We start from the raw sequence: 26,499 nt of genomic DNA, 5'->3' as shown, positions 1-26,499 counted from the left end.
GTAGAGTCACTGGACTGGTGTCTCAGGAATGGTTATATTGTTTTATAACCTATATCTTAAGAATATCACAATATAGTCTGCGCAAGACACCATAAATACCGTTGGAAATATAGAACAAAAATATACCATAATATATCATATACCATTGTCCACTACCACCTGTTATTCTTTAATGCTCTTGTGTGTAGACTGCATTTCTATTGGATTTGCTTCACTGTATAGCTCTATATAAATGTAATGTGCTGCTGTTGTTGTTGTTGTTGTTGTTTTTGTTGGATGTGAGGTACTGACCAGCTGTGGGTTGTTGTGGGTTGCTGTGGGAGTGTGTCTGCGAGTGGTAGCGGGGGTGTCTGAGGGGGACGACCCAGCACTCAGGGCATCCTCTATGTCCAGGTTGAGCTGGTCTAGCTTCCTCATCAGCTGGGACATGGACTCCGACCAGGGAGACAGGACCTGGGGAAGCTCCTGTGTGGGACAGACATGAGAGGTCAGATCCTGGGTCCCCCATAATTTCTGTTAGACCCATTATCAGCTGCATTTCAGGTTGCTCTAAGACTAAAATGGGCTATAATGAACACATTCAATTTAAACATATCAGGGCTTAAATTTCACTGCGGGATTGCGGGTATTGCGCATAATTTGTTCAAGTCCCGCAACTCTAGCCATCATAATGCGAGAAATTCCCGCATACACTTTTACAGCCTGTCTGATGACGTTAATATAGCCAATCATTAAGTGGCGTGAATGCGGTGCTATTGACCGGACTGATCAACTACCGAGTTGAATTGAACATAGCCTCATGCAGACGCACACACACACACGGAGAGAGAGAGAGAGAGAGAGAGAGAGAGAGAGAGAGAACCACTTTGCGCTTACGCAAATAGGCTACGCTACCATGGCAAACTTTTACATCTGGAAAGAGCTCCTTGGTAACTATCCTGCTAGCTCAGGTCACGTCAACACTTGATCCCAGAAAGATTGTCTTCGACATGTTAGTTTTTTGAACATTTATTGTATCTAATGACATAGAAAACATAATGATTTGCATACACATACCGCACTATGCACAACTTTTATTCACTAGCGACTATAGCCTAAAACCGTCAGGTTGAAGGGGGGCTAATTACTCCATAGAATTACTCTCACGTATTTTCTTAAAGTGACAGGCACTCAATTACACCTACTCATCAGCAATGTGCACTCAATTGGACCTACACACCACATTAAAGATATGCCTAAGTGTTATAGGTTAAACGTCAATATGAGGCATTCAAATGACTAAATATGTTTAGCTACTAGTAATTACTAGTAAAATGCTATACTTTAAAAAAAATGCATTATTAAATATGAATTCAAAAATATATGATAGAAACATATCACATAAGCTATCATTTTCAGTGTGTGTTGTGTGTGTGGAGAGAGTCAAGCAGAATCTAGGATGTCCACTGTTGTGAATGATCCCACTACAGTATATATTACTGATGACGTCAGGGTGGTGGGGGCCCCAAAATCAAACACTTTTTTTAAAAAAGTATCGAAGTATTGAAATCGCAATTCTTGACTTGGTATCAGAATCGACACCCCCTCCCCCCTAAATTGTGTAAATCCCCCCTACATGAATAACCTAAGGGGGGAATTCCCCCCCATTTTGAAAAATGAATTTTAAGCCCTGCATATTCTTGAAAAATCATTTAAATTCTGCAAATTTCAACAGCAAATGAACAGCAAATGAATTGCCTGCCTACACAGCCAGTTGCTTCAAGAAGCACAACTCAAACCAATCGCCAATACATACTTAATACAGAGAGAGAGGCACACAAATAAGTAAATACTATTTCTGCTCCAACAGATTTATTTCTGCTGTGGGTTGATGGTTTTGTGCTTTGCTTGATTTCTTGAGGTTTTGGAAAAACAGACAAAATCGCGCCAGTAAAGCTAAATTTGAATTGAATTTGAGTAACTGTGGGCATCTCTGGCCGACCCAGATTTGTCCATGTCCATCAGTAGCTTCATGCTCCAGGCACCCAGCAGAGCAAATTCACACTGGGTCTTAGTGGACAATGTACTGACATTCCAATAAGCCAGGCCTCACTGTTTTCATTTCTCTCTCCTGTCTTCTCTACTTTCCTGCCATCGCTCTCTCCCTGTGGGACCCCTAGCTGGCATAAAGAGAAGAGGCCAGTCCAGCTCTGCATACGGGCCCCGTCAGTGTTTAAGGAACCGAGGTTGGAGGCCATAAATTAGCCGGAAGCACCTTGAGCCCCTGCATCATAAATCAGTCCAGAGCTGGGGGGTTAGGAGAGGGGGGGGGGGGGCTGTGGGCGTGGGGGGCCTCAACCCTTCAGCCACTGTACTAACATTACATGCCAGGTTATAAGTTTACATAGTATAAGTATATACTCAGCATATACATAGCATATGCACAAAGACTTATCTATTTTAGTAAAGTCTAACATGTCAGCTCATATCTGATATACAGGTATTCATGTTGTAGTCAATAGTATACAGTAATGAACCCAGTCTATGCAGATGTAACTAGACTGAGCCTACATATATGCACTAGATCAAGCGTCTTTGAGAGAGTCTTTGCCAGACCAGATCAGGGCTGGATTCATTCCAGAGTAGGCTTTTATCTAAACATATTTTTATTGACTGTACTGGACATAGACAAAAACATGTCAGTCTCTAACCACTTAGCATACCAAATCTGTTGGTTTCAAATAGAGTGCTTAATGTTTTTGGACAAATGGGCTAAAAAAAGACGATGTTCTGTGTCCATATTTGGCCCTCAGGGGTCCAAACAAGTTCCCTGACCAATGCATCAAGGCTCCCTCTCATCCCAACACAATTGACTTATTGAAGGGTGTCACTGGCAGTGGAGTCGCATTTGTGGCTCAGCGGCTGAGGGGCAAAGGATTGGGGGTGGGGTGGAGTGGGGTTGGGGTTGGGGTTGGGGGTGGGGGGTGATCTGTATCTGTGGCACTCGTTAAATCTATTGGAATGTAGAAACACTGAGACCCGGAACCAATTAAGACTCCGATATGCAGACGCCTCTGAGAGAGAGAGAGACGAGAGTGAAGGAGAGAGGGAGCGACAGAATTATATATATGTCAAAGAGTGTACATTTCATTGACTTTACAGCCTATCCTACTGAGGTTTAAGGTATGGTGCAGTTTACAGTATAGATTTCAATTTGTTCCATGCTTTTATTGTGGTCACAGCTCATTTGTCTGTTGCTATGACTTACATTTTAGGGTACAAGATAGATAGATAGATAGATAGATAGATAGATAGATAGATACTTTATTGATCCCCAGGGGAAATTCAAGAAGCACACACTCACACATCCTAGGCATGCCTTTCCTCTTTAGCTAAGCACTCTGACAGACACCAGATGGACTGGAGACTCTGGTGGCCACCCAGGGGTCACCTGATTGACCTCCAGCAGAGGAAAGTGCCCTTTCTCCCCTGCAATCCTGTGGGGGAATGACTAAAACCAGAGCAATCCTCTCGTCTTACTTAAAGGGTGGCCTTGTGTCAAACTACACAGATGAGAGAGAGGGAGAGAGAGAGACAGAGATACAGAGAAAGTGAGAGAGAACTAGAAAGAGAGAGTGAATGACCGAGCGAAGGCTAGAGACACAGTGAGACAGAGATAGAGGTGCTGGGCCTCAGACTGTCGATGTCAGCAAAAGGAGAGAGAGAATAAGACAAAATGATAGGAGAGAGAGGGAGTGAAAGAGCTTTGAAGTAAAAGGGTTGAGAGAGAGAGAGAGAGGGAGGGAAGGGAGGAAGAGATTCTGATGCTGTCAGATCCTCTAGCGCCACTCTGTCTTTTCCGGGTGAGACTGGTAAGTAAGCCTCTTGACTTTGACAAAAGAACATGTGTGTGTTTACACTACAGAATCTGCAGCACCTCATGGCAGCCCTCTCGATAGCATCTTGGGCAGACATGTTTAAAGCCATCTTAAGGCCAAGGCATCTCTGAGTCCTGTGTCAGCCTGCTCGGTGGTGGCCTGACGTACATGCCAGTGGCGGATCACAGAGGCAAAATGAGTTTGGATAAGTTAGACACATTTCTACTGTCTCGTTTGCTGAATGACAAAATGGGTTGTTGTGACAGGCAACGGTTTGAATGGCGATTTATCCATTTGTTTTCAGAACTACAATGACAGAGACGGAGATGTTTGCCAATCTCAGGGTCTGAATTCAGAGGCTGAGCCAAATTAGAAACACTCGCAGCTCTGCTCCCTTCAAAAAGGGAATAGCCACATGAAACGCACGTTCGGAATGTGGCCACTTCTCATATGGAATGAGCGGAATTCCTGGAGTGTTTTTTGCGGGAATCTTGGAGTGAGACAGAAGCCTTGATTCAGTTCCCCCGCCATTCAGCTCTGTCCCTCGTGAGAAACCCACTCGCCATGGAAACGTGTCCTGGTATGAGTCAATCCTCTAGATCAAGTCATCATTGTTATCTACAGGCGGCCGAACAGCGAATGGGAGAGGGCCATAACTTCATTGGTGCAAATTGGCCACATTGTAAAGTGTAGCGCTTCCCTTTTGACATGGTAATGAGGAGTTAAGTGCTCCGGCTATGGCATGGCTTTCTGGGCGCGGTGCCTAGTCCATGCCACCCACCGAGAGTGCCATGGATCACCATGGCAGTGCGAGAATGCAGCAGTGGGGTATGGCTCCCTCAAAAAAAGGGGCATTGGCTGGCAGCTACAGTATTTGAATAGGACCCAGGTCAAATGTGCTTTTAAAGAAAATGGGGGGAGTAGGATGTGTTTTTTTTTTTTTTTTTTAAAGAGTGGCCGAGATCGGAGCTTTGGTGTGAGGTTTTGAATGGCCGGGGCTGTTTCTAACGGATTCGGAGAGTCAAATGTGAATTCACACAGCTGACCCAGTTCTTCCCCGAGCCTCTCTCCCCGCAGGGAGCCTCTCAGCTGAACTTTTAAGAGGCGAACCTGCAGGATGGTCGATATTAAATTTACACTGGCTGCCAAGGAAAACCAACAGAGCTCAACACACCATGACAGAGTCGCACCAACGTAGAGGACAGCAGAGGACACTGGAGAAGAACTGAACGGGCAGATGGTGTGGTTATGGTGCCCTCAACTGGATAAAACTGAAAACTGCATGCAGCAATGCTCAAGAGATGAGGCCAGCCAGCCAGCCCTGCAGACATAATAGCTCTGGTAACTCCAGTGCTATCAGAATCCCATTTGCTTGAGCTTGGTGTGAACAAAATCATTTAAAAAAAACACTTACAACAAAATATTTTAAAAAGGTGAGATGAATAAAAATGAATTTGAATCTGAGTTAGGTTGAGTAAAATAAAAAACAAAAACACCACCACATTGGCACATGTTATGGCCTTGTCCATCACTTCTCTTGCCACTCTTGGCATTGGCAGTAGGTTTGTTTGTTGTGTATCTGGACCACCATAGACCAAGCGGAGCCTGTTGCCGGTCTCCAACCGACGCTGGGCATTCCTGCACGTCGTGCCATTACAGGACAGCGGTGCACACAGACACCCAGGTCTGCTTTGGCATGACAATAACACTGCATGTGTTTGGTGGGAGCACAGCACGTGCAGCTGAGGAGCAGCAGGAGATGAGGAGTAAATCAGTTCAGTTACTTATACATCTGAAAGGCACCCATGTGAACACTGGCTGTAAATCCAGGCTCTGGAAGCAAGCTGCAAAAGAGTACAAATATACGACTCACAGTAGGCCTAACTCCTATTTAGGTTCAAATGATTCTGGTATTTTAATTTCAAATTATGTTAAGAAGGATTTTCTCCCTCCATATAAATGTTGTAAGGGACAAGGACAAAAATAACATGAGATTTGAATGAGGAAAACATGGACTGTCTTGTTTTTCACTAGTTATCAACTGACTGTAGCACACAAAGTGAGCAGAGTTCCCTTTGATCCAGCTTTCTCCCCAGCGGATCAAACACGGGTGTAAATTTAAGCTCGCCCATTTACTTCAGCACCCTCTGAAAGGCCAGTGAAGGGGGGTGGGGGGTAGAATAAGGGCCCCTCGCCAGGGAAAACAGTGAGCCCTTTCTCTCCCATCGAGCAACAACCGTGTCTGTCCCATCAAATAAGCATGGCTCTCTCACACTCACACAGAGCGAAGGGGTGGGACTGTTGAGGGGAGCGAGGTGGTATGTGGATGGCGATGTCTTTGAACCCCTGTCTTGAGACACAGTGTGTGTGTTGGGGGGGGGGGGGGGGGGGGGGGGTACACTGACATTCACACATGTCATCTGGCAGAGAGCGTGTGATAGCCCATGCTGCCTCGGACTCCTCCAGTTAACCCTCTGTCTTCACAGGCTACCAAAGGCAGTCTACAGATTTCCCAAATTCCTCTCCTCCCCTCACCTCAAACACACCTCTGAGACAGGAGTGACACAATATACAACCATAAAAACAGACAATAGAGGCAAATGTAAGGCCCAGTTAACCACTGAATTGCAACAGGTTTTGTCTCCATAACCTGACCTGTTTTTTTTATTGTTGTTGTGTTGTGTGTAAACAACACAGTAATTGGGAGCTACGTCATAGAGGTCTGAGACACCCATGTTGATCATGGTGTACTGTACATCCATAAACGTCAATGGTGGTTTTAGAGGCCAGTATAAACACGGAGGACAAGGTCACTGCTTGGTTTCTAGGCAGGAGAGGTTGGAGTACTATTGGGGAAGGGAGGGAAGAAGAGGTCACAAATCTCTTGCTGTCGTGTTTCAGAGAAAGCAGAGGCTAAGTTTACTGTTGATAGACCTTTGTGTATATGACAGCGGAGGAGAGAAAGCAGAGGTCCACTGCATACCTTCGAGCCTCTGCTTGGTAGCTGTTGGACTTGTAAAAGCGCTCTCTCCAATTCTCCTTGACTGGAGTCTTGCACGCTGATGCAAGCAAGTGCTAAATCAGGTTACAACACCAACAATGAAAAAAACGTAATTTGATATAATAATCTGTCAAGTTCAGAACCCCCGTCAAATAGGATTATTGAGCCTGAAGAAAGTACGTCACGTCTGGTGTACAAAACTTCAGCTCTCTGATTTCTGTTTCTGATTAAACTGTGCTTAGTCTTATGATTAACTTTTAAACAAAACTATTTTGATCCTTCAGATAACATAGCACAGGTATCAACATATGATGCTATGTTTACAGAAATCAAAGGGTATTCTAAATGTTTGCACAGTATACAGTACACATAGATACATACAGATAGATGTTCTATGTACATACATACAGTAGACCATTATGGGAATTTATGGGAATGTACCTGATTTTATCAAGATATGGATTATGTTGTTGGCACACAATAATCCATCTGTAAAATGTAATAATCCATCTGTAAAATGTCTGCCTTACCCTTGTGCTGCTGGTGTCGTCTCCAGCCTTGTGGCCACTCGAGAGGTCCACGGGGGAGCAAGTGCTCTCCGTCACGGCACCCCTCCTTCTGGGCCGCTCTTTACTCCTCCGCTTCTGGGCAGCCAAGAACTCCCTGGACTGTGGCAGCTCAGGAAACATGTCCTTGTCGTTCTCATCTTCATCCTCGTCGTCGCCGCCTGCGTCGTTGGTGTCATCCTCTGAGGAAGACTCCCGGCCGTCCGAGCTCTCGTTGGTGTTCTGCTGCTGGCCACGCGGCGGGCAGTCGTAATCGGCGAAGGTGATAGAGCTGGGCTTGTGCTTGATGATACGGGGTAGATCTAGCCCCTGGCCTGTGTCTAGAGCAGGGTCACTTAGAGTCACGGATTTGTCCAAGATGACCACCAGAGACGGGGCAGGACAAGGTAACTGTGTGTGGGGCCAGACACTGACACCATGGCCATTTACAGTGCGGTGGGCTGAAAGGCCGTCACTCTGAGAAACATCCGGCACAACTCCAATCAGCCTCAGATCCTCCATATTTGAATGGCTGAAGTTGTGACCATTTTCCACAGTACTATTTGTAACTAAAATGGCATTTGGTTCCTCTATGTCTTTCTCTATCATATCAGGACTACTTGAATCCGTATTTACAGGTAATTGTATATGTTCTGGTTCATTTTGGTGCATCTGGGTCCTAAACTCATGTTCTTCCTCATCTGGACAGTGACTAAGGGAGCCTGAGCTTGAGACACAGTTAAGCTCAGAAAATCCCCTGGTACTTCCATTACTCTGCTGGTGCACTTCAACTGCACCTGTCTCTTCCTGTTGTCTTTGGATCTGAGTAAATCTGCCTTCAGTCTCGTGGTGAAGTGGCTCAGACAGTTTTAGGTCATTTCCGTTCTCCACAGGGGCATCGCCTGAGGTTGGCATAATGTCCCCTGCAATCACCTCTGAGGATGTAGCTGTTGAAATGGTCATTTTGGGAGACTCTGGCATTGACAGAGAGTGGTGTCCCTCTAAAGACACCACGTAAATGGTTTCCATTTCCGGCTTCACAGTTTAGTCACAAGGTAGATCCAGAAGATTCTGCATCTTGTGTAATCGCTCTCCATCTCTGTTGTGAAGTGGCATTTAGACAGCAACACCACTCTCCAAATCAGTGCAAAGGTTGACTTACCTGCAGAAAAAATGAATACGTGTGTGAGGGATGTGATGCATAGGCGAGAGTAGGCCCTCAGGGGCTGAACTTATTAGCATGTTCTATTCACAGAACGTGTTAACGCGCAAACACTCATATATTAAAAACAGACCCCCCACCCCCCCCCCCCCCCACCCCTTTGCTTAGGTTGCCTGTACTGACTGAACTTTCTGAAGTTGGAGCACAGCCACCTCTGTCAGTACATCTAACGTAGCACAGAGGACTGAGGCGAAAAATAGAGCGCGAGCTGTGAAAACTGAACATCTGGCGTTGGCCTCGGTATTCAAGTCTGGATCTGTTTCAGGCACGATCTCAGTGACATCACAGCACTCTGGAATCTGGATCTTCTTCCCCGCGCATTGGTGATTTACAGTCCGCTTACATCGCTCACTCCAGCATAATACTGGGTACTGTGTCGGCTGTGGCTAAGGCACCGCTAACCCCGTTATTAATCCCCATTTCGAAACGACATATTTATCTCCATTTCTATAGAAAAACAAAACGGCATTCTTTTCTTTCGGATGCTTTTATAACTGTCTCGTGACATGGAAACGTAGCCTGCTACTTTGCCAAATCTGTCAACATGAAAACAAAGCGAAGCGCGCGCAACTAGGATATTCCACGCATCTAAATGAGATCCCTATATGACCTTTCGTGAGGTGCCTTTATTTCTCCATGTCTTCCAATAAGACAGATTTTTTCCCCTCCCATATATAGCTTAAAAAATCAATACCAGGTAAACTATCAGATATACACAAATATGTATAGCTTAATAATATTAATCTGGTCTAAAAAAATATCAAACCACAAAAGCACAAAGACCACTGAGATCATTTCAAAAACAACCTTGTGATAAGTTATCTCCAGGAAGATGAATTGATTTATTGTGCCTCTCAAAGTCATGCATGGAAAACGCTATGGAAAAGATGGGTCGATTGCCATATCTCTCATGGATGTTGTGGGAGGAGGCCAGATGGTAACCCTGACATTGGCCAGCTCTTATCACACACATACTGGATTGTGAGTCACCCCCCCCCCCACACACACACACACACACACACACACACACAGAGAGAGACAGAGAGAGAGAGAGAGAGAGAGAGAGAGAAAACAGAAACATTTACAAAAGACAAACCTTGTGTGTCAGGGGAAAACACACCTGGTCTGACAAAAGCTCAAGCACTGTAACCTTTAGAGACAGATAAGAGCTCAACATCCAGCACAGTGCAAGGACAAATGCTTTACCACCACCCACAGCTGAGCAGAGCTTTTAACTTTAGTACTAGAATAACTATTTTTTTTGAACTCTTATTCAGCCAGCTGTTTTAATTCCCATGTATCATTAATGTTGGCATTAATCCAGCAAGCATTTACATCCTGCAAAGTTAAACTGAATAGGAAACTTAATTTTGGCTTTCTGGATATGTCACAGACATATGTCGCAAAAGCCTCATGTCTCAGAGAAACATAACCCCGGGAGTTGACAGAAGTGCCATAGAGCCATATTTAAAGTTACTTTTAGGGCCCCTAAATAGTGTGTGTTTGTGTGTGTGTGTGTGTGTGTGTGTGTGTGTGTGTGTGTGTGTGTGTGTGTGTGTGTGTGTGTGTGTGTGTGTGCGCATGCGTGAGTGTGTGTGTGTGTGTGTGTGTGTGTGTACGTGTGTGTGCTTGAGTGTGAGCATGCATGTGTGTGTGTGTGTGTGTTTGAGCGTGCGTGTGTGTGTGTGTGCGCGAGAGTTTGAGCGAGTGTGTGTGTGTGTGTGTATGCTTGGTTGGCTGGGGGTTCTGGTGAGTTTTGAGAGTATGTGTATGTGTGTGAGGGGGCTCTCTCTCTCTCTAAAGAGAGGGGTCTGTTGTTCTTCCACAGGAAACATCTCGACCAGTGGACAGGAGATTAGATCTTGTCAGTCCACCTCTTTCCAAGAAGTCCCCTCTCCCCTGAATGCGTGCTGGAGAGAGGGGGCCTCCGTAGCATTCAACCAGGAGGATAATGGTCCAGTCGAAGGAGGCAGTGGAGGAAAGCGGAGTGTGAAAATCAGCTCTGTGGTCCACATGGGAATCACATGCTCTGTCCTGGCTACACCGCAGCATTATATAGAATTATACTTGTCTATCAGTTACAGTGGCCGATACACACAATATACTGTTGTTTATCTGTCACCTCTGCTTGTCCGCATGAACCATTGGTTCAGCCTTATCATAGCAAAGGCACTTGTGACTTTGTGTATTGTAAAGCCTGTGCTTTAAAAATAAACCATCATTAATCTGTGGTGTTTGAGGTAGGATAAAATTCTAACTTCAAGATTAATTTCAGCATCAACTTCTCACATATTCAATCATTTGCATGTTATCTGTTATGTCTGTTATGTTATGTTTTTTGGAAGTAACTGTCATTTGCACAGCAACTTGGAACAAACAGAGGTACTTAATCTTTGAAGTCAATTATAGAAATATGGCTCAGTTTAACCACATATCACAAACATCCCCATTAATGTTACTCAGAAATGCTGGCGAAAACAAAAACATCTAAACTTAGCCACATATATGTGAAAAACAACAGCCACATCTCCAGCCACAGCTGAAAGCATGACAGTCCCCTCTCCTCTCATGACAGTCTTCCTCTACTCTCTCTCCCCACACAAACATGCTTCTACACTCAAACACACACACACACACACACACACACACACACACACACACACACACACACACACACAATGTGCCCTCTCATCCACCTGTAGTGACAAGTCAGTCAAAGCGACATTAAATAAAACAAAAAAATGCTTGTAAGCGCTATAAAGTCATCATCCATCCATACCTTCTGAGCCCTGTGACAGATCCTCATGGGTATGTCCTTGGAGAGTCCCGGCAGTACTCTCATACTGAAAGTGGAAGAGTCCAGGGTGCTGTGTTTAGCTTTGAAGAGAGAGAGGGAGAGACGGAGAGTGAGGTGCGCCTTACAAGAGCTCACTCCTAACTGAGGCTGAGGCAAGACAGCACACTGCTCTGCTGCCACCCCCCCACCCCCTTCACACACACACACACACACACACACACATAACTCCCTCACACATGCGCGCACACACACACACACACTTCCACGGACACACCTCCTTTAGTACATCAGCCTCCACTCCCCCTCCAGTCGGCATGAATGCTGTCATCACAACTTCCCTGCTGTCCTCACAGGCTTTGAGGGGGAGCTGCCTCTCAACGGGCTTACTCATTCAAGGTAAGGAGGGGGGCATATGTGTGTGTGCGTGTGTGTGTTTCTCTTTCTCTCACTTTGTTTGTGCATGTCTGTGTTTGTTTTGTTTGTATGTGTGTATGTTGTCTTCTATGTGTTCATATGTGTTTGTTTTTGAGATGGAGGGGGGAGGAGGAGTTTTGGAATGGGAGAGAGAGATTGGAGGGAAAAGAGGAGGAGGGGTAGAAAGAAACAGAGAGAGAGAGAGAGAGAGGAGATGGTAACTGATAACAAAAAATGGTGAACAGACCTACAAAACATATACAGTATGAATGCTGCAGTCATGAGATCCTGACATTCTGTGTTGACACTAATGATGGGTGGTTTTTTATTAGCTGAAGCAGACATGTAAATGCTTACATGCGCAGAGAGCACTGCAAATTTATTTCTGACATTCACAGGTGACTGCAGATTTCTACTCCCCTTTCTGATTCAGGTTATCATATCTGCTAGGCAGTATTTATAAAATCAGACAGGGGAGTGGAAATCTGCAGTCATCCGTGAACGTTTGAAATAATTTTATAGCCACCATTTGGCTAAACTGCAGAAACACCCCAGGAAAATATCCCCATAAACTATTTGGTTTGCATTACTACCTAACAACAATGATTTGTTCCTACAGAGTTGTCCTCATCTGCCCTCTACTCTCATCATCTCTTCATTGTATAAAAAAAGCAGTGCCATGCCCTCAGCGGCTACCACATTCTCAGTACCACATCAAATGGATGTGCATGTGCCACCTATTTAGCCGGTGACCGCGGACTTGCCTCTCTGTCACCACTGGCCATAAATAAGGCTTTTCTGTATGACATGTGTGATCGGAAATTGCTGGAAAAGGGTAGCAGTGTGCTTGTCATGTGGATTGCGTAAGGGGGGGGGGCAGTTTGTTGTGAACACATTCGCATGTAATCAGGGTAGGGAAGAAGGGAATAAGAGAGAGAGAGAGAGAGAGAGAGAGAGAGAGAAAGTAATGGTAGAGTAGTAATAAGAGAAAGAAAGACAATAAGAGTGAAACAAGCAGAGAGAGTAAAAGGAAACGAGTTTGTGTGTAGTTGTGTGCACTACTGTGTGTGTGTGTGTGCACTACACAACTACACACATGTCTGTACAGTACTGCATGGAGACTTTGCTAAGGAGTCGACTCTAGCACATAGCTCAGGGCCGGACATGTTCCATGGTGGACTGCACTGTGGGATTGGACTCTTGTTTACATTCATCAGGCCCGGCCCTGATAGGACAGGCTGAAGTGGGTGGAATGCTGGCGGTGTAGTTTACCCAGGTTAAACTGCCCTTGACGGAAAACTGTGGGGGTGGTGTGTGGGCAGGAGGGAGGGCAGTTAGGGGGCACCTAGAGCCCTCACCACTCACTCCCCTCCGACCTAAACTCAACTCCCAGTGGAAGCAGCGGTCACAAATCACTCGCTGGACTCTCTCTGACCTCAGCCAAGGGAAGCAAAAGTGTGAGGAGCTTGCTCATTCACAAAATACGTCCAAGATCCACCCATGGCTATATTTCACCTATACACACACACACACAAAAATATGCCTCCCATCCCCAACACACACACACACACACATATACACAGACACACAAACACATGCACACACAAGGCCCTGTTTGACAGGCTGCGGTCGATGGGCCTTCTTACAGGTACTTCTCCATGCCTCAGGGATGGCCTGGAGGCAGCCATTCATTCATCTTCCTCCAGTATTTCAACTTCACTGTCATGGTCAGGGATTCCACTGCAATTGCTTTTCCCTGTTGCTGTACTGAGGAATGAGCACTAGGCCACCAAAGTTGGGCAAGGTGTGAGGGTATGTGAAAGCTCTGAGATTGTTATCTTATTGATTTTAGCTCCACTATGTCCTGCGGTGTCATCTCTCACATTTGTTTTGCAAAAAAGTGAATCATACATTTTAAGAAAGAGAAATAATAGTTTCTTAATCCATTCTTTCAAAAAAGAGGGCTGTGTGTACATAAGATAGCCAGCATGTTTCACTCATCTACTGAGTACTGGAGTGCTGAATTCCTAAATGTCCTTGACTGATAGGAGCATCGGCCCCATTGTTAAGAGGATGGGAGGGAGCACTCATTTGACTGCCTGAAAAATCATTTGCTGCATTCTCTCTGGATTGACTTGCATTGTTCTTGTCTTTAAAGACTTGCAAAGAATTTTAGACCATTCAAGCGCTTTAACTTGATACCAGGTCGCACATACAATGAGAGACTGAAGGGCCTGAGGCAAAGGTCCTCTAAGCATCAGAAAGAAAAACTGATAGCCCATACTCACGAGTGATGGTCAAAGTGAAACCAGGAAGCGCTCAAGGGCAAACTAAACACAATCGAACAGAGGAAAATGAATGGGAAATATCTGTCTGTCCCACCGTGATGGACAGGTGAAACCAGAGTGAAACTCGGACCGTTTAAGTAAAAGACAGGCATAGGCGAGGTCTCTGAAAGAACGTTTTGAGAGACGTTAATGGGAACACCAGAAAAAAAAGAGATCCTCTCTCAAGGCATTGGGCCGAGTAGGTTCAGTTCGGGACTTGGCCTGGTTGGGTGTGTGGGAGACAGGGGGAGGCCATCTTCATTCAAACACAGCTGCTACATCAGAGAGGGCAAGCTCAGGAGCCTGGCGCACCCCTGCTGAAAATACAGCCATGTTTGTGTGGGAGAAAGGGAGTGTATAGAGAGATGAAAGACATCAGGCAGAGAGAGAGAAAGAAAGATAGAGTGGAGAGAGATTTAAAAAAGATAAATTAGAAAAAAAAAGCACAACATGGGGAAGATCTTAGATGCATGTTTTTTTGTTCCATTTCTTTATGAAGGAACATACCGTTCTCCCTCAGCTTAACTAGCGAAATGTTCCAGTGTGAGAATCACATCGATTTTTAACACTGCCCTTCAGGGTACCATGAAATTAGCATTCCAAATGTGCGTCTTATGTGCTCAACTGCACGTTCATGGATGTTAAGTCATTCCCAGCCCACGCATTGGACACGGTGACAGAGTGCATTAAGTGACACTTAAGTGACACTTAATGCACATAGAGTGCATTAAGTGACTGAATCGACAACATAAATAGAAGACAACATTACTCATACACTGTGGACGCAACTACATATACAAACCAAATGCCATTGTCACCATCAGTAGTGTGGAGAAGCACAGTCTCGGTGGTGGACTGCGGGTCAGCAACATTGTGGCTTCCTGAGATCTGAAGTCTGCTATGCTAGCTATGTTCGAGACATGTCTAGGGAGGCCTGGGGTGTTTGCCAAAGCAAACTGCCACAGATAGCCGGCATGCCAGAGCTGGGGGCAGTGGCAGGAACAGCTGCACCTAGTAACCATGGTTCCACTCAAATCTCTACAGCTCCTTTCGTTACGTGTCCGTCTGTCTGTCAGTCAGTACATGGTTCCGAGTTGAGTTGGTAATTTTACGGTCACAGGTAGTTGTAAGTACCTCTGAAATCAAATAGGATCAGGGGTTTTCCTCTATTCTGATGTAAAAGGAAATATTTTGACTGTCAATGTCAATGTCATTGTCAATTTATTTATATAGTACATTAAAGAAACAGTTGACCAAAATGCTGTAAAAATAAAATTATAGTAAAATAATAGTACTAATAACATAAATGAATAAATGAAACCAAAAACAAAACTAAAAAACTGAAACAAAGTTAATTAACCTATCTGCACCATAACATGCGCTCTTTCTCTTTCTCTCTCTCTCTCTCAAACACACACACACACACACACACACACACACACAAACACACACACACACACACAGCTGCACCAGCATTGGATCCCAATCACTTTTTTTTAGTAAAAACAATGTCCTCAAGCAGTGTACATTTCATTTAAACCACACTGTAGTTTGGCAAGGATCAGTGTTGATACATGTCTCTCCACTGTAGATCTCCAACATAGGTCCTAAAACCTCAGGCTCACATATTTGTGATGCATGCCTCGTACACTACTCTCTGGAATAGTCTTTAAGGCCAAAGGGATTGCAATTTTTCTCGATCGCTTTAATGCTTGCGTCAACTCTGACATCACGTTGCCAAAACAGTTAACTCACAGGTCTAAACAGAATCACTCTGGCCAAAATGACACATTTTGCTAGCAAAAGACTGTAGCACTCTCAAAACATTTAAAACACGCAGCAAAAGCAAATTTTGCCTTCTAACAACACAACTTCAAATCACTGCTCCCTTAATCAGTCATTACACACTGCACAACAAGATGCAAAACGCTGTTCTCAAAATTGCTGTCTGTTCCATTTCTTTCTAATCAGAAAAACTGTGAAAAGACTAAATGTATTGAATAACAATCAATTGTATTCATTCTTCTCAAGATGCAACTGTCATTGACATGTAAGACCTACAGTTAGCACCTAGACTAGACAAATTTCATTGAACTACAACTTGTCATTTTTCATTGAAATAGACCGACAGTAAACGCCTTTTGTTCAGTTTTCTTCACCAAATAGGCAGTACAGTACTTTCTCTAAATGTGCCTTAGATCCACACTTGCAAATAGCAACATAGAACAGAAATGGTATTTCTTATGGATAATGAATGATTGCTGATTGAAGAATTGTGTGAATTGAGTTTCACACAGGTGTATCAGAGATTTAGACTTATGCAAGGAATCTCTACCACCTGTGAATAGATGTTTTCCTTTTGTTTAGCATAGGGAAACCAATAGAGTTTGGTGTCTTTGAATGACATCTGTATTAACTGATTTGCAAAAGGGTGTGAGAAATGTGTGAACCCAATGAAAAAGTGTGAATACATTTGCAAGAGATTACTTTTGCTGTGCAAAGAAGTTTCTTTAATCAGGTCAAAGCAATCGAGAAAAACTGTAATAGGCAAATAATTAATTATTTACTGGTTGAAATCCCATCCCACCATCGTGGTTTCTACGGTTGGCTTTGCGCTGTTGTGCAGTAGTGGTTTGTTTTGACTTGCTCTGCAAATATGTTTTTGCCGCACTCTGTTTTCAGCGTTGACAGAAATCAAACCCGCGTAAATAGCTCACACCTAACAAAAATAGCTAGAATTCATTTGAAACTAGCCAGCCAGTAGATTCTTCACTCAGTCAAAAGGATCCGGTATGCATGGCCTTGCGGTAATGAATGAACCTCAACAACAGAAAAAAAAGGAATATGTGGTGCGCTATTAGGTTTCATTTTAGCCCCACTCTCTCTCTCTCTCTCTCTCTCTCTCTCTCTCTCTCTCTCTCTGCTCTGCTCTTATCAGTTGTGTCTGTTAGACTATCAAGTGTGGAGGGGAAAATATGAAGAGTTTGCGGTCTGCAAATTGGGAGGCACAGTGATTACAGTGACAGGGAGGGAACGCAGCCAGCTGTGTTGCTGAAACATGTGGCTGTGTGGTTGAGCGCTTGCCCGCCAGCAAAACATGTTATCACCATACTCGTCCAGGAGAGGAAGGGAGAGAGAGACAGAGAGAGAGAGAGAGAGAGAGAGAGAGAGAGAGAAAGTGTGTGTGTGTGTGTGTGTTTTGTTAATTGTCTCCATTCAGTGTTTTGGGCCCGTGGAGCAAGCCACAATATTTTTATTGCAGAAATATGAGCTATTACAGAAAGACATATGGTCTGTTGGTTCTTGGCACCATTTAATTTCATGGACATCTTACTCGAGCTGAGCCAGAACCCTAGTCTTTTGTCTGTCTTTTATCCCCATTTTGTTGTGGACTGTTTTTAACCACCAGACACTTGTGTAACATTAAGCAATGCTTTCACAAACCATGGACACAGATGAATAAAATTCCTTATTGCACGTCCTTGTTGCAACATTCCAGTGATACCTCTGAGTCAATATTCCCATTCCGATTTCTATTCTTCAACATTCCCAGCATTCCACAGACAGTGTACAGATGTTCGACCTTCCCTCCTTCAACTTTTCCTGTCTGTGCCCCGTGAAGTTTAGTCCATCTCCATAAATCACCTCTCATGCCCCCTTCAACCAGTTAATGAGTGGAGAATCTTTTTGGACGGTGTTTTGGCCATGTGTGATTTAGGGACTGACAGGAGCCAATCCATGCAGCTATTTAACCCATGTAAAGTAAAACAATATGGCTGAAAGGCATAGACCTTGTGCAGGTCAAAGGTCAAACTGAATGAACCAAATGATCTGCTGATTGTTGAGTTGAGGGGTAAATACGAGTTTGAACTGTGCTGTTTTACAGCCCACATGTGTTTGTGGGTAATTTCTCTGTGGCATGGGAGCAATACTATAGCTCATTTTATTTCACTGAGATACTAGTCCAGCTTCAATCAATGCACCAATATTTCCCTTGGCTACCAGGGTGGCAGACCAATCAGCAACTATAAACGATACCATTAGTTGCCATTAAATGGCAGAGATAAACAGTAGTAGCAATGTCAGCAAACAGCAAACAATTGCAGCCGTAAAAATGTGTACATTTATACAGCAAAGGTAAATACATTGTTTCCAATAAACTGCCAATGCAGTTTATAATCAGATTGCAAAGGTTAGTGGCGAAGTAAGAAGTACCATCAGGAGTCCCTGAACAATGTGATTTGTTTGGCTTAACCAATGACTTCAAAGTCAACGCAAAGTCTATAACTCAATTGGAAACATTTCTCAATGGAGCATCCCCCAGACCTGCTTCATGAAGTGAATGGATCAGTTGATAGTATGGAACTAATCAAAGACCACATCTCATAACAACATTAACCCTTAAAGGTGTAGGTTTTTGAACGTTCTAAGTTCCGCAACAATTGAAGGTTCTAAAATTCTATGTTGAATTCAATGAACCCAGATATTCTTTAGAACGTTCATTTCTCAACATTCCCGTCACACCGGTGTGACGGTACTCCTTTAAGGGTTAAGCTCATGTGCTGATTTTTCTATTCCTATTACCTTTCCTGTTTCTATTATATTCCTATCTGATCGAGACATTAGATTGGCGTTGGCAGGAAGCTGATAAAACCCTGAGTAGGCAGGGCAGTGGAGTGTTGACATGTTTTGTTATTCCTCTGCCTCTACATATGCAGTGATCCACCCCACCCCATCCAAAGCTCCCTAGACTCAATCCTTATTCCCTAGTGAGTCATCATTGCCATGTGTGAGACACCAGAGGGAGGGGGGATGAGGGAGATGGGCGCAGAGGGGGTGTATTTTGAGAAGGGGGCAAAGAACACGCACCCTGTTGGAGAGTGGGTAGGGGGGAGCACGGGATGCGCAGCGTGGTGACTCCCCACGGGGTGCCTCGGATTAGCAAATATGTTCCATTCATGGCGCCTTCCCTGCCAGTCAGAGTCCTGTAATTAAGATCACTACACTCGGTCATGTGTAGCTAACCCCAGCTGTCTACGTGAGTGAGACACCAGTGCTGCACTAGCAGCAGCCCCAGGCTATCATATAGCAATGGACTCTGGGCTTGACCTTGCTCTTTTTCCGCCCCTGGACCGTGGATGGATCTGGGCCACATCCAAACCAGATCTGTCTAGGAGTCGTCCAGAGTTTGGGTGGCCACGTTGTGGTCTCCCGTGGGGGTAATGAATGCGCGCCATTAGCATGAGTATCTGTGGGCTAATGAGATCGCTTTACCACCACGGGCTAGCGCACAATAGGCTAGAGGCCACGGTAAGCAGGCCTGTTGTCACAGCTCGTATTGATAAGATGAATGAATAAACATGCAGTCCCCAACAAAAGAGCTGGATCTGAATTGGGGGGGTTTGCAATAAGAGACTCATAAAGCAAGCCCATTTTAACAAGTAGGTGTCCTTAGTGAAGATGATAGTTTTTGATAGCCCTGTGACTGCAACATTTCTTTTGTCATTTGGTTAGTTGGTCATGTATGATGATTGAATCTGGTGATGATGGAACAAAGAGAGGAAATAAGCGGCATTGCTGCTTAAAATAACCTGGCGTGATCTAAAGCAGGTTTCTGTGCTTTATGATTTAACAGAGAACAGCCAGGATATTTTTAAGGATAGATGTCTTGGCTGTCCTTCTATGTGGATCATTTATCAGGATTTGCTTGGCTCAAAACCCATGATGGTTTGTTTTTGTTCGGTTTTACTGGAAGTACCTCACACTGAAAGTCACCACGCCCAGTATGTTCAAAGTAACAGAACCCCAACAATCTTTAGTACATTACAATATCTAAATCCTCACAAATCTTTTTTTTTTTTCATTTTGATCTTTAAAAAAGGCTTGTCCCATGAATATTGACTTCTTATCCTTATCCTTGAAATCTTATCCTTCATAATATCTACAATGTGGAGCCTCTCTCAACATACTGGACTTGATTAATGCTCCCTTAAAGACTTTTATGATTGTTATGAGTGCTAGATTATTATCTCTAAGTATTTAAACTCAAACTCAAAACTTTACCAACCATAAATCACACACCAAATAACATGCCTAATTCTTTATCTAATTTATTAACCAAAATAGGTCACATCAGATGGTTCAATTTGTACAGATGGTACAAATTGTTATTAGTGAATTAGTTTTTGGTTTGGCCTGGGTCATTCATTTTCATCACTGTATATTCATGCGCCAGTGTAACAGACACATGTCCTCAAATGCCAGCGCTCCCACAGATGGGAGATGGGAGGATATTTTGACACTTATAGGGCTTTCGTGAGACGAGTCCATAAATGACGACAGTTAAAATGTCAACAGAGGAAGAAGGGTGGGTGTGTGTGTGTGGGGGGGGGGGGGGGTGGACTCCTACTGACTCGCCTGACACAATGATGGCGCGGATTAGCTAAATGACACCATCGGCCTCCCATAAAACCTATCATTGGCTTCAGCATCTCTGTGATTAACATGTGATTGAGTCCAAACCACGGCAGGAAGAGGAAGGGGGAGGATGATGTAAACATGACCAAGAGTCTGTCAATCCGAGTACATCAACCTTTCAGTATTCCCACTACAGTGAGAAAGAGAGAGACCATCAGACCATCATTTGCTACAAAAGAGAGAGATAAACAAAAAACGCACAGACAGACAGACAGACAGACGGTGTTTGGTGTTTTAAGTCCCCAACGTCGTCTTCCAGGCAGCGCTGCATGGAAGGCACTAGGGTTAGGCAAGGGTTAAGGTTAAGGTTAGGGTTAGGTGCCTTGAAGTGGACGGTCGCAGCGCTGCCTTAAAGGTCCAGTATGTAGGAAATAATGGCAAATAAACTGTAACCATTCCAAAAATGATCACCATATGTTGTCAGAGAGTAAGGAAACACGATGAACTGAAGTAATGGCTTATTTGACAACATTACTCTAACCCATAAAACCCCGTAAGACCCATGAAAAACAATGAGTTACGGGGCGGAATGTCTTGGAATTTTCGTTTATGTTTTGAACGATTAATTCTAGAATAGCTTATTAATAATGGGCTAGCGCGTCCTCCTATTTGGGTTGCCAAATTAGCAAAAGCCAACTGTCAACAGCTGTCAGTTGTAGTCATGAACGCCTACGAGAGGCAGGCAAATTTACAAAATTAAAACAAGAAACAAATTAAGTGGACATCGGAGGAGCTTCCTGATATGGTGACGTCTTCGTCAAACGAAGAATATCAAGTCTGACGCAGAGCTGGCCATATTTCTCCACAACAGAACTTCATCTGCATCGCTAACTTCAGCTAAATATGTTACGTTGGTTAGAGAGGTATTTTTTGTTTTCACTGTTTCCGTAATGTGTAGGTAGCTGGGTCATGGTTGGAGAAACGTTAAAGCAGCTGCAGGTCAACTAACGTTAACTAAGTCTTCATTACATCTGGCAACCCAGAAGAGGCTCGCGTCTGGTAGTCTTGAGAACGTTCACCAGTGTTTTGATTTTGGCCTACAGAACGTTCGGTAACAATCCTACAAATCGCACCTTTAAAGTCGACGGTGGGGGGCTTAAAACACCATCGAGCCAGACAGTCAGACAGTCTATTCTGAGAGAGGGATGTGAAGTGAAAAAGAGACCAAAGATCAGCAAGGAGACAGATCCGCTACACCGAGGTGGGGAAGGCAGGGGTGGGAGACAACAGAAAGGTGTATCTGAATAACAACTGCAAATTAATTCACTGTGGCAACGGTGCTTCTCCCAAGCGGGCTCACCTGCCGGGACATGCACGCCGCGGCAGCTCCGGCAGCTCCAGCTGCCCCAGCAGTCCGCCTCCGAATTCCTTCCGCTCCGCGACAGCTGAGCGCCGGGGCCCTGAGCCACCGCAGCCCAGTAATTGACAGGTATGGCCTTACGTAAACCCATGGACTAAGCACTACAGGCACACTCAACCACGCACGCACAGACACACTCAATCACACAAGTACAAAGACTCTCAAACATAAACAAACACATTCACTTGTTGTGAGCAAAGCACAAAGTCTACGACGCACACAGTGCGCATGCCACTTACATTCAGTCTTCCGTAGCAGAATGCACACATTTGTTCGCACATGTTTGCCGAAGAAATCATGTTTACAAGCAAGTTGTTTTGGAACAAACAATTCAAAAACAAGCAAAACAATTCAGGTTTCAACCACAAAAAGGAACTAGAAAGCAATCTGTGGCATGAGTGATCAAGTGATTAAATTCTTTACAGTCGTCTAAATTCTCAAGGAATTTCCTCAGCATAATCTTGAGTAAATAAGCCATTGCAAAGAGAGCAGCTGGCTGTGTTTGGACCTCATTCAGCATCATTTTTCAATTTCCCCAAAAGCTTTATGGAAGCAGCCACGGTATAAATCCAGTCATGCAGTGGCATGAGAGAAAATACCTCATTTCATTATCCTTCTCTTTCAGAATTTATCACTTTTAAACACACGCACGCACGCACACACGCACACACACACACACACACACACACACACACACACACACACACACACACACTTATGAGGAATTAATATGCATACCAACACATTACACATGCTGTATAGACCCCTATGACATACACAGACACACACACAAGCACACATTTCTGTACTGACTCAAAAGCATTCACTCTGTCAATAACCTCAATAAGAACTACTAGAAATCATAAAAAGAAGAAAAAAACTATATTTAGCAAGTCAGAGGCAGGTCATGATCTGAAGACGGTCACAGGACCTGAATGGAGCTTCTCAACTCACCACATGGGACACAAGGGAACTGTGTCCACACTTCCTGCCATGAGAACTGGACATGGGATGTCCGGACCTATGGCCAGAGAGCTCAAAGGAACACCCTGATCACATCATCATGTCATTGGCTCTCATTCAGAGTGTGAGATCAGGCGTCCAATGGTTGGGTTATGCCCTGTTAGAGGCCTGGTCTATGAGGGGAATGGTAGACCCTGTGAAGAGGTCCTGTGTGCCAGGCGGCCATGTGGATGGACCTTTGGGGAAACGCCGCTGACTGATCAGCAAGACAAAATTAAATGTAATCTCCGCATGAGTTCAATTTAGAAACCAATCACCGGAAGTGACTTCTGCATCTACCACTACCAGAGATGGCACACGTGATGATTGAACATTTACTTTGCTCTCTGCCTTGCACAGAAACACATGACTGAATATTCCAGTTACTAAAAGTGCATGCATTTATAGTTTTACAATAACCTCTGAAAATGTTTAGAATGCAAACTGCTGAATCATTTTCCCATATCATGAAATGTATTGTTTTTACAAACGGTGTATGTTGTGTGTTATCTAAAGGGACGGTGGTAGCATATTGGTTAAAGACCTGGGCTAGCATGCAGTAGCCTGAAATGTGAGTTCAATACCCACCTTCCACCATTGTGCCCTTGAGGAAGGCACGTAACCCCAAGTTTCTCCGGGGACAATGGCCCTTGTAATGTAACTGACATATGTAAGTCGCTTTGGATAAAAAGCGTTTGCTAAATGAATAAATGTTTCTTCAACCATTTTACAACCATCTTACAACCATTTGTTATACCTTTCAGACTGTGATAACTCACTGATAAGATCCAATTTGCAGCTTGGTCTTTTGATATCAGACAAACATATCACACCCCTCGTCGCTTGCACAAGAGGAAAACTGTTGCACCTTTTCCACTCTGCAGCATGAAAGTGACTTTCATGTCCTGAGATAACACACACCTTATCAGCAACGGTGCCGCGCGGAAGTGTACCTAGCCCCAGTGGCTCAGCAAGGACAGCCGTGGTGAAGTGGAATCGGATGTGCTGACTCACTTTAATAACGACTGCTATTTGTTTTCTTTGTCTGTCGTCTCGTCTGGAGAGATGAAATAAAAGCGGCTGTGGAGACGGGGCAGGGGAAACTGGCCAAAGCCAGGCCAGCGGCTCCCGCTGTGGTCATAGAGTGTGTGTGTGTGTGTGTGTGTGTGTGTGTGTGTGTGTGTGTGTGTGTGTGTGTGTGTGTGTGTGTGTGTGTGTGGTGTGTGTGTGGTGTGTGTGTGTGTGTGTGTGTGTGTGTGTGTTTGTTGGCGATCCTGCCAATGTGAAATGGCTCGGTCAGTGACCAGTTGTCTGGACACCTGTCCCTACCATTGTTCCTCATATCAAATCAATGCATGGCATCAGCACTTGGCCAAGCAAAGCAGCTGCTCGTCTCATGCCTGTTCAAAATGCCATTCATTTCCTCACCTCCCTGCACACTCCAAAACAATCACTACGCCACAATCCACTCGACAATGTCACTCACAGACACAGTAGAGTGATAACAACACACAAAGCATAGCGGAAATCAAATCTACGACCTTGCAACTGTTTTCTAGTGTTTTGTCGGGGAGTGAAATAGAAATAATAAATGAGATTGAATGGATAAATAAGATTCAGCAGACACCAGCTGAGACCTCCTTGTCATCTGAAGCGAGTTGCCATTGTGGTGTCTCATGCGGCTGAGGAGGAGTAATGAATACAGTGGCGTTTAGGGGTGCACGGGCGGTGGGGGCTTTAGTGCGGAGTGCTCTGCCGGGTGTCTGTGGCGCTGGTAATTGGGTTGCTCAGTGAGTGTGGATAAGCCGCATGATTGGATCCCGTGTTGTTTTTAATGAGAGTTGGAGCCCGTGGCACCTGAGGCCTTGGAGCGCGGCTGCCTCGCCGTTTTATCAGAGGCCCCCAGCAGCCCCCAGCAGCTCCAACAACGCCCCCGGTGGTACACATACACACACACACACACACATAGGCACACAGACACACAAAGACACATAGGCACACAGACACACATAGGCACACAGACACACATAGGCACACAGACACAAAGACACACACACACACACACGCAAATACACACACAAAGACACACACACACAGCATCTCCTCCTGCGCTCACAGCAGGCACGATGCTAATCCCTCACACTCACAAAAAAACATATGTTACCTCCTGCGAACACACTGTCCCCTCTCACTCTTTCTTTTTCTCTGTATGTCTCCCTCTCTCTATCTCTCTTTCTCAGTTTGTCTGTCTCTTTCTGGGCATCTTGTTCTTTATGTTTACATGTGTGTCTAAGTCTGCTGTCCTCTCTTTATCATACACACACACACACTGCCAGTGTCTGCTATCTTTGTCCTTTTTATCACCCATCAACACACACATACAGTATATGCCATAACAGTCTGTACCTATACACAAACACATACACACAGACACATACAGACACTAAAAGTCCTCCCTAAATCCTCACTCCCTGATCCTCGTGAACCAGCCAAGGCCAGGTGACGACGACCTTGAACCTCGACAGCCGAGCGAGCGAGCGAGCGCCCGCAAATAAAAGGGCTGAGGACAGACAGCTATAGAAACACGTCTGGATTAAACGATAACAAAAGACCCCCGCGGAGACTGTTGTCCATTATAACATGTGCGTTTATATCTGGCTCTCCTAAAATCCTCCCTCCGTCCATAGTGTCTCCTCGGTAGTTCGCCTGAAAACGCCAGCATAAAAAACTCAGTTTCTCAAGTTTGTTTTTTTTGTACACTTCGTAGTTACGTCATCATTGTTGTCACAGCCACAGTTATCATGTTTGCTTTAGCTGGAAAAAAAACACTCAGCATAAATAACAAATACCAGCCGAATGAGATTTAGTGGTCTGTTGAATTAAGTGGGTAGGTAAGTGACTCACCTCATTCAGCGTATTAGTCACTTGGGAGGTCGTAAATCTCCGGTCGCCTGGTGCTGTCCACTGTGAAATCAGAATGAAGCGCTCCAAGAGCTCGGAGGCTGTCAGTGGCCAGGGACCACCCCCTTCAATCAGACACACCACTTATCTGGCTGCTTCTCTTTCTGTGTGTGTGTGTGTGTGTGTGTGTGTGTGTGCGTGTGTGTGTGTGTGTGTGTGTGTGTGTGTGTGTGTGTGTGTGTGTGTGTTTGGGGGGGGGAGCATTTGGGAAGACTGGTGAGAAGACCACTTATGTTGTTGCCATTGCACTGGAAACAAATGCCACATGGCCAGAGTAGAGTTCAACCATAAAGGCTCACAGTTAGACCACGCGGCCTGTGCCAGTTATCATCATTACTCATATCACTGGTCAATAATATTATCTACATTGTACAAAGATTTTGCTTTGAAAAGAAAGACAAAGAAATGGATGAAGGGACATACAGATTGTGTAAAAAAGAAGAGATAAAGCAGACAGGAACAGAGATGTAAAAAGAGAGGAGAGAGATGAGACTCAGATGAGACTCAGATGAGACTGAGATGAGACTCATTAAGTT

General features: G+C 44.6%; 1 protein-coding gene across 1 annotated transcript in view; it reads right to left on the bottom strand.

The window, feature by feature from the left end:
- Positions 1 to 11,609, bottom strand: part of LOC121683849 (stAR-related lipid transfer protein 13-like) — an 84,663-nt gene extending 73,054 nt beyond the window's left edge. Inside the window, exons 1-3 of the mRNA XM_042063690.1 lie at positions 11,405 to 11,609; positions 7,389 to 8,565; positions 292 to 465 (exon numbers count right to left, since the gene is read on the bottom strand). Coding sequence (XP_041919624.1) covers positions 292 to 465; positions 7,389 to 8,432 — 1,218 coding nt within the window. The 5' untranslated portion in view covers positions 8,433 to 8,565; positions 11,405 to 11,609. The remainder of the gene's footprint in view (positions 1 to 291; positions 466 to 7,388; positions 8,566 to 11,404) is intronic.
- Between the last annotated feature and the right edge of the window lie 14,890 nt (positions 11,610 to 26,499).

The sequence above is a fragment of the Alosa sapidissima genome, chromosome 15, assembly GCF_018492685.1.
Source record: "Alosa sapidissima isolate fAloSap1 chromosome 15, fAloSap1.pri, whole genome shotgun sequence".
Classification (NCBI taxonomy): Eukaryota; Metazoa; Chordata; class Actinopteri; order Clupeiformes; family Clupeidae; genus Alosa; species Alosa sapidissima.
Note: the sequence above shows the minus strand (reverse complement) of the source record. Positions and strands in the feature narration are given on the sequence as shown.